This window comes from Patiria miniata, unplaced genomic scaffold, assembly GCF_015706575.1.
Source record: "Patiria miniata isolate m_02_andy unplaced genomic scaffold, ASM1570657v1 HiC_scaffold_19, whole genome shotgun sequence".
In the NCBI taxonomy this organism is placed as follows: Eukaryota; Metazoa; Echinodermata; class Asteroidea; order Valvatida; family Asterinidae; genus Patiria; species Patiria miniata.
In genome coordinates this window covers 7,714,187-7,730,312 of record NW_024037057.1, presented here as the reverse complement: position 1 = coordinate 7,730,312, position 16,126 = coordinate 7,714,187, and the positions used below count along the sequence as shown (strand labels likewise).

The following is a 16,126-nucleotide window of genomic DNA, read 5'->3' as shown; positions in this document are numbered from 1 at the left end:
TATTGTATTAGAGTTGCTCAGTCGACCGCCTACATACAGTGCAGTGATGGTTGCTCAGTTGACTACAAAATGCATGTGCCCGTGCCCGTGCATGCCACTAACGTACGAAGACATGGTGTGCAGTGCTATCGCCCTACAATGTGCCCATGTCTTTTTTGCATTGTTTGCGTCATATTGAGCACGCGCGCTCTTGCTTTAACATGACGTAAACAATATAAAAGAACGGCAGTGCGCGGAGTTCTAGGCTATATTCTGGCGCGCTAGGTCTCAGAAAATACTGTTGTTTTTGCAGCTTTTTCGAGAACCCCTCGTCCAAACTACTTCAAACTCGGCACTGCACATTCTGTTGTCCCGAACAATGCACCCGCCGATGTTCAACTCCATACGGTGCCCAGTTCTGGAGATAATCGGCGGACAGACAGACAGACGGACAGACAGACAGACAGACAGAGATTCCTTGAATTGTAGTATAGATTATGTAGACATGTAAAATCATACAAGGGGTACCATTCGTCGATGGGGGCGCTGTTCAAAACCGACGATTATGGACCTTAACGGACAATGGTGATTTTATCATGCGCGAAATTCAAGAAAAGGCACCCGTAACGCACGGGCAAAACGGCGGATGGCACAAAAAAAGGGCACGACTTTTTTTTAAGGGCACTTGTTTCAGAAAAAAAGGACCTTGTTAACAAAAGAAGGACACCTTTACAAATCACAAATATTGGGGGGGGGGGGGGAGCGCTGGTGAAAAAAACGGGGCATTTGAATGGAAAAGGGCAGTCTTACAACATGTTGGGGGGATCACCATCTCAAAAACTTGCCTATACAATGTAATAGGTTGGAAGTGATAAAAAAAAACATGGTAAGTAAATTGATCCTTATTGACGTCAAATGGCCAGGGCGCCCTCATCGAAAAAAACCACCATCAATTTAAAGTGGAAGAGACCGTGAAAGGCTATTACATGTATATATGAATTTCCTGTGATGATTTTACATTTTATTCCAAAATAAATATCGGGCCATGAAAAGTTGCAGAATTAAATTTTATATTACAATATGAAAAACTAATGGAATCAACAATAGGCACAATTAATTTGTGTAAACATTAAACAATTGATTTTATGTATGAAATAAAAAGACAAATATTGATAGATTTTGAATACTGGGAAATAAATAGGGTTGACATCGTTCTAAAAAAAATTCAGGAAAAAAAGAAATTAGCACAAGCGAAATCAACTGAGTGAAAATTCACCTCTGAGAAGACAAACGCCGCGGATGAACACGATTCGGGGACAGGAGGCAAACATTGGACATAATTCTAAAAGTCCCGTTATCAAAAAAAGTAATGGACAGGTTTATATTTAACAAAATACACAAAGGCGGGGGGGGGGGGGGTGGGGGAGTCTACAACACTTCTTTAGTATTACTGACCCGTATAATAAAATGGAAATTTAGGCATTTACTTGGTAGGCCTACCGTGCACAAATACCCCCTCATCGGTAAGAAAGAGAGAGTTGTGGGAGACCACGGGTGGGGTGGGGGAGACATTGTGGTCAAAACGCCCTGTCTTGTTCGCGCACTGAGCGCATAAGCTGAAACAAATTCATAATTAGCGTGGACCGATTTCTCGTTGAAAGTCTTAGTGGAAAGTTCATACCATTTTGTAATGTTAATGATCAATTATTTACCCAAAAAAACATTTTGTAAGGGTGCCACACTCTCCTTAAAAATGAGTTGACTGAGATTTTTGTTTTTCTTAAAATCTGTGAGACATCAATACGGCATCAACAACAACAAAGCAAAAATTCAACAAGATGTTCATAAACTATCACCTCAGGCAATAGGTTCACGAAGAGTAAGCCTTAGGATTCAAAAAGTTAAAAGATAAAGTTTGTCATATTCCAAGGAAGCTTTTACAGTTAAGACCAAATATCGCTAAGTGTTTCCGGAACAGTGTAATTGTACAACACGAATTCCTCTCTGTACCGATAAACGATTTTTGGTAAAAGTTCTGGCGAGATCTGAGAGTAGTACTGCTTGAGAATGTCCTTAGTGGAGCTAAATTTATGATGTGTTTCTGTGGAGGGGTAGGTTTCCAACTTATCGATACCAAGCATTTTGAAAATGTACTTCGCATCTTCGCCAGCAGTTTCTAACTTCCCAATGTAATCGTATTGCATCTCGCACGGGTGGTACCAGTCGAAGAGCGGCCTCCAGTGGTAATCCCCCTCGCGGTTGTCTGGGTCCTTGACCAGCCATCGGACGAACTCTTCAAATGTGGGCTTGCCGCTGTTAATCTGACTCTTGGTGGCGCCCTTTCGGTAGGCTTGAATGATCTTGGAGCCAATGGGCTTGTAGTACGGGAAGTGACGCAGCTCGACGTACTTGTCCCTGTAGCCGGACAGTAGCCGCGCGAACGGCTCCCGCACGTACAAGACCTTGGTGTAATTTTCCAGCTCCGTTAGAAACGTCTCGTCGTCGTATTCTCGCATCGCGTAGTCGCCCATTTTCTGTTTCCTCTTGAAAGCCGGACTCCCCTTTTCCCACAACGACCTGATGACTTTACGCCAGCTGAAGGAGCCGACTTTCAGCACCCGGCAGATGATGAACTTGAAGTCATCGTTGGCGTAAGCGTGCTCGTACAACTTCTTCCAGGACAGGATTTTAGCGCGGTCCCTTCTGAAATCCACTTGTTCGGTGATGTTGTAAGTGTCGGCGCATCGTTTGCGGATCAGGTCGTGGCGAGCCTTCTGCACATCCGCCATGCGCTGAAGGAATTCAGCATCTTCCTCTTGTTGATTCGTTTCTGTCTTATCCTGTGGACAATAATAAAGATAAGCTTGGTTCCGAGTGAACAGATTACATACAAAAATAGTTCCTGAAGGGGGGAGGGGAGCGATATTTTTTTCCATACCATACAAAGACATTATATGGACGTGTATCGAAGCACGTTGAGTTGCAAGTAGGGTTATTGTCGGACTTTATTTTCCCTTGAAATAAGCTTGGTCGGATCTTGGAAGCTGCGGGCCAACGAACCTGTGTTCATGCATGAGTCACGTGATTGTGCCATGTAATCAGGATCTTGACCCCAGTGACCCCATGGTGACCTTTGACCCTAGTTTGGTCATGTGACATGTTGGGCTGGGCTACTGATACGTTTGACAAAGTTTGGTTGAAATCGGTCAAAAATAATGTAGTATAGACAATATCAGCGTGTGTTACTAACTAACGTACTAATGGGGAGACATGATAATGAGCTGCTATCCCGCAGCTAAACAAAATCTTCCAAACCACAAATTAGCAATGGAACAAGTTCCAAATGACTAAAAAAAGAAAGAAAGAAAATCACACCCAGAGGGATTCGAACCGTGACCTACGGATATACAGTTCGACTACATCAGTGACTTGTTCCACGGATCGGAGTAGTTTTAAAAATTTATTGCATGCGTAGCGCCCTCTGCGTAATTCTCCACGGGCGGGGACAGGGACTAGATGCGATTCGAGTCGTGAAAAAAATGGCTTTGCTATTAAGCCTTTATTTAAATGATGCATACCTGCATTATTTCTTTACTTTGGTTGTTAACAGCGCTAGTGTTGACCCGCGAAGCATTCTGGATCTCTGATGAGTGATTACGTAATGTGTGCCCATGTGACACTGGCAGTCTCGTGTCCGGGGGTGCAACAACCTCGTTCCTAACATCCAACACATCGTCCGTGTACACTCTCTTCAACAACGTATCTGTCAAAACAAATGATTTTTTTTATATTTAAAAAAAATTAAGGAAGGGGGATCTCAGATTGATTCATATTAATGCTGACAATAGTTTACTACTTAAAGGCATGTAATATAGGATCATTTGCTTTTCGTTTCCAATAATTACCACTCAAAATCTGAGAAGAATGTTGAAGTTTCAACTCTGAGATGTGGAAGACTTTTCGAAAAAACAGTGACAAACCGTGCAGAACCTTTGATCACGAAACACGATTTCGTCGATAGCACTCTCTGCAGTTTATTGCAGTAAGTCAACTGATATCGTTAAAAATCACCGACATTTCTTGATTTTTTTTAATGACAGCTAGCCAGACTGAATTATTTCACGGGCTGTTTAGCACCTGTTTAGTAATTGGTGTAGGCATACTTTTTGGATAAATGCAAATGATCATAGATATTGTACGTGTACATAATGGTGGCACCATTTTCTTCTGTCAGTTTATTGTGTCACAAAATAATTATCAAAATGACAAATTGTTATTTTTGCAGTACAATGTCAAGCGTTTTCTGAACTTTGGACGTTCATATTAAAGAGGTCGATCGGCGCTTGAACTGTGCATTGTGATGTTCAGCTTTATCTGACATTTTTTTTCTAGTCAGTATTTATATTTTTAACATCCGTGGGTCATAGCGAACTGATGGCACACGAAATGTGGCGACTGAGGCATATAATAAAAAAATATACAGTGACTGAGGAACACATGTCTTGAAGACAATTTTGTTCACGAATTGGGACAAGATTGTTGCCCCACATAGCTTCATCGTGGGGGCTGACCCCTTAAATTTTAATGTCCATAGAAATCTAGGCTAACATGTCTCCCTGGATTTCGACATGTGGTTATGCACAGAAGGATGGCATTAAGACTGTCAAGCTTGAATATTTCCACATAATTTTTTTTGTTGTAAATGCTTGGCCGGCAGCCAGCTGACTGAGACGGCGTTTTCAATCAAGCGTACGCGTAGCAGGGGCCGATCTAGCTTTCGGGAAACATACTGAGACAGGGGGAGGGGGGTTTGACATTTGAGTGAATTGCGTGCCCATATGCTATATACGGGGTCCGGGGCGTGCCCCCTCCTCCATTCTAAGGCAGTATGAGAATACAATTAGGAACTTTGAGTCAAATGTTATTATTTTTGACCCATTTTATTTTTTACTAGGTATCAATAATTGTTTAGCGGCTGAATGGGTTGGGGGTGTTCGTCCCCCGATCTACTGCGTCGGCCTACGCGTTTTAAAATGCTCATTTGTATACCATGCATGTTCCCAGTAATGTAATGCAGGCAGGCAACCGCTGGGTAACCGAAACACTGAATGGGGTGGGGGTGTTCGTGCCCCGATCTACTGCGTTGGCCTACGCGTTTTAAAATGCTCCTTGTATGCATGTTCCCAGTAATGTAATGCAGACAAGCAACCGCTGGATAACCGAAACACTTTGTTTATGTTGTTTGGCCCACATAATTTATATGTCAACACTTTTAGCGATGCAGTGTACAAGAGAACCACCCACAGCATGCCAAGACTGTGATTTCAACCTTGTACAGGGGAAAATGACCTCATAAGGGTACTCCCCAGACTGACCATTACGTCAGTCCATGGTCAGTCTACCTTTACTCAGAAATGATGTCATATAAGTTATATTTTCCTTATATGACATCATCTCCTATTTTCACCTACAGTTGCCCCTCTTAAACAGTATAAAATGTCCCCATTTTCCAACTTTCATTGAGTTCTCCTTCCACTCCCTGGGAAACCAGAGGCATAGCCATAAGCTGATTCAGCCCTATGCTCTGGCCAGTCTTTACAAGGTTACAAAGGTCAAACGGGTCAAAATGGCACGTTCCAAGTTCCAACATTCATTTTTAAAAAAAAATCACATGGGTGTTCCGTGGCCTAAACTCGAACCAACGGTGTCCTAATGACTCCATCATTAAATGTTTGTTTTCTGCGGGATGTGTAGGTATTCATGTTCACAGCAATGACAATTTAACATTCTTTTCTTCATGCTGAGCTGACATTTGTGAGACACAGTAGGTGGCCTTTCCCCCGCCAACGCTCAACTTTTTTTCGGGCACGCGAAAGAAAATCTGAGCACTGAAATTATACTCTCACTGCATGGGCCACATTTCATTGGAAGCTTCTGCTGGGAAAGCCTTGCTTACCAAGTGTGCGCGCTCAGCACCGAAATCAGCAACAAACACGCACTCATGGCATGGGCTAGCGATCAGTGACTGTTTCTGCTAAGCAAAAATGTGTCTGTACTTAAGCGGATATTCGCACCCGATCTTAGCAATAGGTCATACCAAGCTGGATAATGGCCCCGTGCTGTGCACAGATTGACAGACCAACAATAATATTATGGCCGTTGACCTATTATGCGTGGACATATTAAATACGTGTTTAATTATGTTGGAAATTTCGTGCAGTACAACAAAGAAAATAAGTGGCGGTTATATAAAACTTGTAGTTCAGAAAGACACTTTTTTATGGTATTTCACTTTTCGAAAATTTAAGGAAAAAGTTTGTTGGCTATTATTTCTTTTATCATAACTTCAACATTAAAACCTACATTTTCTTTTATCCCCAATATGCGACATGCATGATACATTATGAGAAATTTTCAACTTCTTTTATAAGCGATTTTTTAATATAGGTTTTCCCGGTTAATTTAGCACTTGTATCACACGAATTCCCTATTTCGATACTTTTTCTTCAAATTAGTCCGAAGATTGGGCACATTTTCTAATCGTAACGTTTTAAGTCACCAGAAACGAAATGTGATGAAAACAACATTATAACGAATGACCAAAACAAAAAACGAATTTGCTTTTTTAATGCAACGCCGATTTCTACACGAGACGAATTTTACAAATTTAGGACGAATCGGTACGCAAAAAATTGGAATTATACCGGAACCTTAAATGAAATCTAGAGCTGGCAAAAAAAAAGAAGTCAGAAAGCAAAACTATACTCTCAATTCAAATCTATTACATTCTTAACAAATAACAATTGAGACCGTGGACATGTTTTCAATTGGCCATAACTCAATACATATTTGCTTGATTGGAATTGTTTTTATAGATGTTCAAAAGCTGAATCAACTATACTCTCCAAATATTCTATTATACAAATATTGAATGCTTCGAGTGGTGTAGTAAAACTAGCCTCCCGAGGTGATCCATGGACCATTCTATTTTCCCGAGGCGAAGCCGAGGGAAAATAGAATGGTCCATGGATCACCGAGGGAGGCTAGTTTTACTTCACCACGAGATAAAGCATTCAATATTTGTTTTATAACACTTCACCCACAGATTCTGCTTGATTTTAATATTTTACATTATTTAAATCTGAACACAGTTGAAATAAACTTCAATTTCAATACAAATTTGGTGGAAAATGTATTTCTCTCTTAAAAACTAACCCTTCACGAAATGTTTGAACCCAAGTCTGCGGCGCGCTCTCTTTGGAATAAAACGTGCTACGCACAACGCGCAACGCGCACACCAGCATGCATTTGCACACAAATACCGCGCCGTGGAAATAGCACTTTGGTTGCTAATGGTATAGTACTTTGGTTGCTATGCGCATAGTACTTTTGGCCGTGCACAGAAAGATAGCAAAATTAGAAAGTAACATGTGACTCGCTCTCGGCCAATCAAGACACAGAATCTGTGGGTGAGGTGTTATAAAATTGCGATGTATTTTTTGTAACTGTGAACAAGAGGGTGTTTTCATTTTTGAGGGTTCGGTTTTAATTATTATTATTTTTGTAAATTTTGTTTGGGGATGGGGACATGTGTATCATTGAACTATTGGGTTAAAGGGAATGTACATCATTGGCTTTTGCTGTAATTTTCAGAAATGAACTATTTGAGAGGTTAGTATAATAGATCAAATATTGTTACAATGACATTTTTGAAGTTTTGTGTTCGAAAAGGTTGGGAAAAACCAAGAAAAACAAAAATGTTCAAGTAGTCTGGTTCCCTGACTCCACAAAAGATAAAATGGATCAATTTATAGATGATGGAAAATTGTAAGGCAAGGGAACCAGTCTAGCTGGCCTGCACCCGTTCATGAACATGTAACCAATAGCAAACAAAATTTGGAGTGAAAAAATGGTAAATTTGGAGCAGTAGTTGAAAAATAGTTAGGTTTTTCCAACGCTGGTCGGCCGACCACCGTTGGAAATGTTTACAAAAATACTATTTTCTTGAAAATGACTTCACACCGAGTGCCATAATTTTACAAGATGCTTGAGACTGTCATTTACCAACATCCTAGTAAGGTATTTCGTAAAAACTTGGTAGTTTTATTTTTCGATGTTTGCAAATGTTGTATATTCCCTTTAAGAAGTTCCGCCTTAAACAGTACCTCCTAGTTCCCTAGATACAGTGGTGATTTATTGACTTCTCCTGGGCTTTAGAGTTCATTTAAAAGTTCATTCGCCGCCACATCGGTTAATCCGTTAGCCCGAATCCACCTGTGTCACTCGTTAAGGGTGTTTAGCAGCTTGGCCTTAATACTGTGGACTTTGGGATTTTCGTTTAGAAAAAGTGCTGACAGATGTTGCCAGCGGAGTCACAGTCAAGGTCTAGGGTCAAGACTCTAGAGTCGTGACGTATGTGTCATGTGAAAAACAGATGCTCACAGTGACATTATTTTGTGGGCCCCAAAAGCTTCCCCACTAATAAGCTTCCAAAAAAAATTCCAGTGGTACTGAGGGAGGATTTCAACAGTTAACCTTTCCCGTACCCTATAATTAAGAACACAATTTCGCAGGGAAAAAAAGATTAATATGTGGTCATCATGGACTGGAGTGCGATATGGCCTCGTGGTTAAGGGCACTGATTCGTGGTCTGCGGGTAAGGCTGCAGGTTGAGGGTTCGAGTCCAGCCTGGGGTCATGGTGCGTGTGCCCTTGAGCAAGGCACTTTGTCACTCGTTCTTCCCTCCAGCCAGGAGTAAATGGGAACCTGTGGGGGCAGAGTTGGTTTTTGTGATTGAATTATAGCTTCCTTGCGCCTAACAGGCAGCATCGAGCCAGTATACTCTCCATGGAGCTGAGATGGTGTTGGGAATGTTTCATGGGCCCAATGAGCAGGGGTAATAATGATGTAGCGCTTTGAGCACCAGTCCTGGTGGATGCATGGGTGCGCTTTACAAATACCCACGTATGGGGCGTAGTATCGCATTGGAAAACAAATAAGGCTATTTGACATCGTTACCATATAGAGATCCATTGCATTTAGCAGCCATCTTGGAAGAGGATTGCGTTATGCTAATCATTAACAACGAATGCAGAGGTGGTCTCCACATGCGTATTCGCTCTTTTCACGCTCCGCCATTGGGCATGCACAGCCTCGATCTGGCAACTTCACACAATAAAAATAGCCGGTTCAGTGATCTGAACCCCGACACGGGAATCACTGAACCCGCTATATGTATTGTGTAAAGTTGCCAGATCGAGGCGCACTGCATGCCCATGTGGAAGTGTGAAAAGAGCGAATTATATCCCTGGTAAACCAGTTCAAACGATTTAAGTTGCTAATTTCATGTGTCTACAGCTCACGACAGTTAAGAGACTTGAAAATATTTGAACAGTGGGTGAGCTGTTGCAGCCTGAGGTCTACGAGGAGCCGGGAAGCAGGAACATAACAACTTGGACAAAATGACTTCTTAACCCTCTCTTGCACCCCCCCCCCCAGCAAACCCTGGATCCGCCCCTGCTGAGCCCAGCATCTGGGTAACACGTTAGTACGGCACACCGTCATGCACCGTCAGTGTTCTTTATATCGAGCACCACTGCGTAAAACCTAGCTTGATCATTCATAATCTTTAACCAAACATTTGCAGTCGTAAATTTATAATCTGCGATTGTTGAAACGAAATCTATTTTAGTCACAATATGTTTTTTTTTTGCTAGACCTATTTAAGCCAAGCCTGATGTTAGTCCAGAATAGAGTGTTTGACAACAGGAAAAGCGAAAATGAGTAAGCAGTGTTGTCATGGCAACAGCTGGGCTTCCATCAGCCTAATTGGTTTCATTTTCTCACAATTATCATTATTATTGTGTGGAGACGTTGGTTTTTGATGCATTACTTTTATAATGAGTTTTCATCTTCGGGGATTTCAGGCCATTAATGCCCTGGGTGCACATGCGTAATCGTTTCACCCCAAGTCCCTGAACGGATCCGCTCACGGCTCGTTCTTTCATTGCATGTTGACACGACAGTGACATTTATTGGTAATGTTGCCAAACCTCTAGAGGGACGCAAATCATTTTCGTCAAGGTCATGACGACTTCCCCTCTGAAGTCTGATATATCATAATTGGCACAAGTGGGATGCCAACTGTCAATGCGGCACGTCCGTGACGCCTTCGAGGTCAAATATAATGAGGACAGAAGTTGCGTCAATGCAAAAGTAGCAAATGTCATGAGGATTTTAATTCTAACCAATGTATTTGTATTACAGAATAAGACACAAGTTGGGGAGACAATTCCTCGCGACACTGGTTCAAGAAGTCAAGATTTAGACAGTCAATCAGATAGGAACAAGAATGACACGTGGCTGGCCTTTGGGACCAGCGAAGCCGCACCAAGTTTGAAATTTTGTCGCTTTTTCTTTTTAGGACAGGATTTCAAACTGATCCTAAGTGACATTGCATACCAACATGTTGCAGTGAAATAGAGTGACGAACTGCCGACGGGGGGGTGGATCCATCTATAGAGGAAAACGTCACCCAAATGTCAACGGCTTACGCCCTGAATATCCACCAGAAATTGACGATAGATCAAGCGATTTTAAGTTAACGAATGTTTTCAAAACCTTGGAGAGACAGACTACATTAATTATTTGACTAATTTTTGGAAGAAAATTTGGAAGATAATTGTTCTAAATGTGTTTTTTTACTGGTCTGCAATTCCTTTGGGGCTACTAGTCAGCCGTGGGTATGATATATAACCCGTACATTTTGGTCAATCATCCCGGTGTACCCATACACCTGTCACTAATACATTAATCAATTAATTAAATGGTTAATTGGTACCCACCTGTTTTGCTGAGAACAAAGCCCCGCCCGAACACCACAAAGCTAGCGTACAGGGTCGCTAACACAATCAAGAGTCCCACAGTAATACGCTTTTTGGTGGCTCTGATGATTCTCCGTGCTGACATGTTGAGCCGCAAACCCCCAGTAGATTTGCGTCCCGGTGTGGTGTGGTGCCACCTGCTGCAAGCACCAGTAGTGAATGCAACAGTCGTCGGTGGATGATGCTGCACCCAGGAAACAGCCGTCTACAATGATTTAACAAACATTATATTATAAGCTTTACGTGACGTGTGTTATCAAACTCGGACACATCTGGGTATAGTATATAGCTTTAAAACGTGCGTGGGCATGTACGACTAAACAAAGACGATATGGGGTGATTTGTTTCGACTTTCATTTTTTCATTTTTGCAAATTTGAAATCCCAAATAATGTCTGATAATTATATTTACTGCAACAAATTTACTGTAAAAATATGTCATAAAAGGCATGATTTGGCTGAGGAAGGCCACTTTTTAGAAAGGGTAATATTTATATGTAGTTGTTCGTGCTGCAGTCTAACTATAAGCACCGAGACGTATTTATTAGCGGTGCGCTAATATTCAGTAATGGAATATTGGCTTCAGTTACAAACGGGGCAGCTTTCAATCGATTCTCGGATGCGTTGGGGTCATTCAAATAATATGGTGGTCGATTAACTTCCCAGTTGTTTCGCTTCTATCCGTATCAGTTAAGAGTAAATATGTGAATCAATTTTTCATTCTGCATTTGCTGCACTATAGGCTTCGCTGCCGCATACGGCAAGAACACATGTCAACCAACATTTTGCGATCAAGCTAACTGAGTCGTTTGTCGAAAACTTTAATAAGGAGATTCAGGCCAAAATGAGGCCACTTCATCAAATCACTTCATCAAATCTCTTGGTGTTCCGACTTCCATATTGTTTTGAACTAAAGATGGGATCAGCATGCAGTTTTCACAGCAGTAATATTGATTGTGCTCTTTTCAAATCTGTAAAAAAAAAAGAGATTAACCAGGGTCGACAAACGACTCATTTAGCTTGATCGCATCATAAAAAAAATATGAAATTGAATTAAAAAAAAAAAAAATTAAAGGCAGGACAATGTCCGCAAAAACTAGGGTGGGCGGCACCAGAAGTTTGTATGAATTATTTTTTAATACAAATATTAAGGTTCTTCACGATTTTCTTGGTAGGGAGGGGACGGGATATAGGAAACATTTTTTTTGGCATCATATAATAATGTTTGGTTCAGCAAACCCCTTTTCAAAAAACAGCTGTGGACTTCCAATTGATAAAACCGCTCAACATTCTCAATTTTGTGCCCATCTTAAGTTAATTTTATGCGTCAGTTCATCTCGCAGCTGACTCGCTCGTCCTTCGATCGTCTTCCCGATCATTTCATTGGGAGCAACAGTCCTGCCTCCATTACGATTATGCTAATAACCCGTATATATGTTTTTTTTTGTTTCAATGCAAATTAGAACACTTAATTTGAACGCGCGTGATGCATGACTATTTATTCCCTGAGTTTAAAGTTCACTTGTCAGTTGCACGTAGTCATCCACACATACAGGGTGAGTAAAAAAAAGCAAAAAAAAAAAAATAAAAATGTCGGGACTATTGTTTTAGTGAAGTTCTGCATGTAGCACTTTCAAAATCCAGGATATGAAAGCCCAATGCATCAACTTTCTTTTAGTACAAGAATCATTCAAATCACTCGTGTACTTTTCAAGTTACGGAATTTTAAACACAACCACCGTTTTAAAGTTCTGTCAAATGTAATTCTAGATTTCTAATTATTGTGAGGCTTGTAATGAGATCAAAATGCCTACCGTAGAGGCAATTTGGTTGTAATATAACAAGGCTTACAAGTACAGAATACAAGAAATTTCAAAGGGGAAAAATTCGATGCAGAATTGCAGAGATACTGCCGGCAACCTCATTTGAAATCGAACGGAATGTGATTTGAAACAATCCGTCAATTTCAAGAAAGGGGGATGCGTTGGTTTTGCATCGTACATTTTCACCGATGATATGCATGATCATCTTCCATTGCACAATAACCTTTTCTTGACCTCCGCGATACCTATACATGTAACAACCTTTCCAAAGTAAATTTAAACAAAAAATGATTGTGTCCAAACAAGTAGCGACATATCAAGAGTGAACTTTGAATCTGTGTCATCGTGGTAAGATGTCGTCTTGTCTCATGAACTTGACGTCAGCAACTCTGAACAAAAGGTTTACGATAAGAACATGTATGTAATATTGTAATTACAAAGGTCACTTTGTGAAATGTTCAGGGCTAAAGAATAACTCTTTAAAGATTAAATGTTGTCAATAGATAGGGCAGCAATCATCATATGTTGGTATGGTAATCAATAATCAGTTGAGCTAAAAGATGACTTAGACGTTCAAACAAGCAGATGTTGGGATCAATAACAAAAAGGCCTGTCACGGCAGCCCTGAAAATATGGAAAGGTTGATAACATTAACACTCAGCTTGTTACTCTTTTTATTGGGTGCGATCGGGGGCTAGCTACTCCCGGATTTCGGAATAATTAGGCTGTTTGTATCTGTACGGGAGTCTTTAAATGTAGTGTAATCAGTGGCACGTGAGATGAGAAAAAAATCAAGATGCTACTCAATTATGAATTCAATTCTGGTACTAACAAACGATCACGAATCTGAACCAGGGAATTTACAAGCAATATTTGAAACGTCGTCTTCCGCATTAATTGGCTACAGTACGGTTCATCGAGGCGCACGTTCAAAGATTTCTGCAGTAAATGTATTCCTAGCAATACTACTTATCATGTAATCTATTTTGTACATCATGCCAAAGAAAAAACGCTTTCCACCATGGAAAATTGGAAGATTTTCTGTGTGTTTTATACCGACATGTTTTTACATGACGGTAGCCATGCATGCATGTTTGCTCTGGTGTAGCCCTTAATGGGACCCAAAACTGAAAGTACCTCCGTACATATGCTCCGCATATATATGTAGTCAGTATTTTGGTCCATTTATAGGGCTAGTACTAGTGGTGCAGACTGTAGCAAGGGATCGACGAAAAGCAGCCAACATTGCCCCCTCTTCCTGAAGGGGGAAATGGAAGAACTTGAATTGTCTTGCCTGAAATAATCATCAAACTCATTGAGTTCTGGCCTCTCCAAGAAAAGCTGGCCAAAAGCGCACCCCGTAGTTACACACTGTTATATACATGTATATCAGAAAGTTCATCTTTCAAGTTCGATGTCTTTTCTTACCGATTTTCACTCGCTAGTCTTTCCGAAGTCTCCTTCAAGTCAATCAAGGCACATTCCTTGTGTGTATCTTGAGCACTTCACCGTCCGAGAAACTCGAAGAAAACTTGAAGTCATCATCCGTCCAGCAAGCACGGAGCTTAAAGTATATCCCAATACCAGCATCAATCATTTACTTGCACGGCGCCCGATTGCGCGGAGGATAGGAGCACGTATACATTAGCTGGCTCTGCTTCCTTTTGTACGATGGGCTACTGGTAGTACATGTACATGTATTGTGTTCACCGTGCCACGGTACCCTGAGTTGCTGATTAATGTACACGTCAGCACGGGCTTTCTTCAAACAAGAATTACATAAGCTCCATTGTGAATAACAATGCAGTAAGTATACGTACAGTTGATCTGCTCTTGCCAGCTTTATTTTTTTCCACACAAACATCGGACATGATCGATAAAGTCGAAGCACAACCTATTATAAGTCTAGAAAGTTGACTGATCGCGAGTTTCACTGAACTTACGGGTCGCGGCATGGCACGGGGTAATTTTGACCTCACTTGAGTCGCCATAAGGAACGGTCGTTCATTGTCCTAGTTGGCAGAGGTCATTCAGGATCGTTACTTTTTAAGGATGAGTTAAGCCAAGATGCGTATAATGATATGCATGCAATTTTGCAACATCAAGTCAATATATCGGTTCTTGAATTGACCGGCATCACTTAATTCTCTAGCTCTCTAAATATTATTTAACCGCGCCGGATGCTAAGGCCAAAAAAAAAAGTCTCCGGTTTCTGGTATGGAGCTTGCCCAAAAAGTGGTGCGGCGACGCGGCTTTTTATTTTTTTTTACCTGATTTTTTTGCTTCAAATGTCGGCTGATGACTGCAAATGGTGCCCCACTAAACTTAGTGCAAATATATGGGAGTCCAGAGAGGCCACATAAACTTATTCTCGACCATAACCCAATCTAAAACACGTTAAAATTGTGCAGCAGCAGGATTCGGCGACACGCGCGCATACCAGAAACCGGAGACTTTTTTTTTGGCCTAAGGGCGGTGTTTTTCGAGCATTGTGGATTGTTGGGATGAAACAAGTCTCGAAGCAAGACTATACACTCAACATTTTAAAACGCCACCATTTTCACTTTTGTGAAACTTGGGTTTCATTACCAGCTGCGGTATCAGGCTCCATTCTTGCAAGATTTCGTGTCAATGCATGGTCCATTCCTAAGTAAATATGACACGGGGCCAAGGCAATTGAATGTTCGTTTTGGCATGAATCTCAGGAATCCTGAGCCAAGCTAGGCTGTCAGAGACGAAATCAGAAGTTTGGAGACAAAACCAAGGTTTAAACCTCCACTAAAGAGAGCAAGGAATATCAGTTGGAACCCACCAGGAAGGTGGAGGAAGGAATTAACTTATTCCTTCCTCCATGAACCCACAGACCACCACGAATTTACTCCCGGTCCCTTAGCCTTGACCGGAACATGACCGATTGACTGCGCCTCATCAGTGGCAGGGTACGCTTTATCCTTCACCTTCCTTTGACCTCCCCAAAACAGTCTCAAGACCCGTAAGCCGCCGCCGACTCCAGATGCCAGTGCTCTTGCGTTCGTGTGCCTATTAATGGTTGGGCGGGCAACTCAGGCGCGGTTATTTTCTCCGGACACTTAGGCCTCCGAAAATCAATGGGGGAGGGGGGGGGGGGCTCGTGCCATATTTTCAATGGGGAGCGCTGATAAAATCCTACAATCAGGCACACTATATTAACTCAAAGTGTACAAATGCACCCTTCTCATCACGACTATTAATTCAGGGGGAGACCGTTCGCTTGCACATCACATTCTGACATTATGCTAGTGCAATTTTTTTCCATGGATTTTTTTTTTAAGGGGGGGGGGCTAGACAAAATGCCCCCCCCCCCCGTAGAACCACCACTGGGGCAACTCCGAGTCCCCCCATAAAAAAGAGTGCCACCACCTCGATCGATCACAGCGGCTATTATAGTTGCAGTATCCACACG

At 41.6% G+C, this 16,126-nt stretch overlaps 1 protein-coding gene across 1 annotated transcript; it reads right to left on the bottom strand.

The window, feature by feature from the left end:
- Positions 1-1,387: 1,387 nt before the first annotated feature.
- On the bottom strand, positions 1,388-14,589 carry LOC119725612 (carbohydrate sulfotransferase 11-like). Its single transcript, XM_038197090.1, has 4 exons — positions 14,113-14,589; positions 10,824-11,067; positions 3,558-3,742; positions 1,388-2,819 (listed from the first exon to the last, which is right to left on the bottom strand). Exons 2-4 carry the CDS (start codon positions 10,945-10,947, stop codon positions 1,923-1,925), a joined length of 1,206 nt encoding a protein of 401 aa, XP_038053018.1. The 5' UTR covers positions 10,948-11,067; positions 14,113-14,589; the 3' UTR covers positions 1,388-1,922.
- Between the last annotated feature and the right edge of the window lie 1,537 nt (positions 14,590-16,126).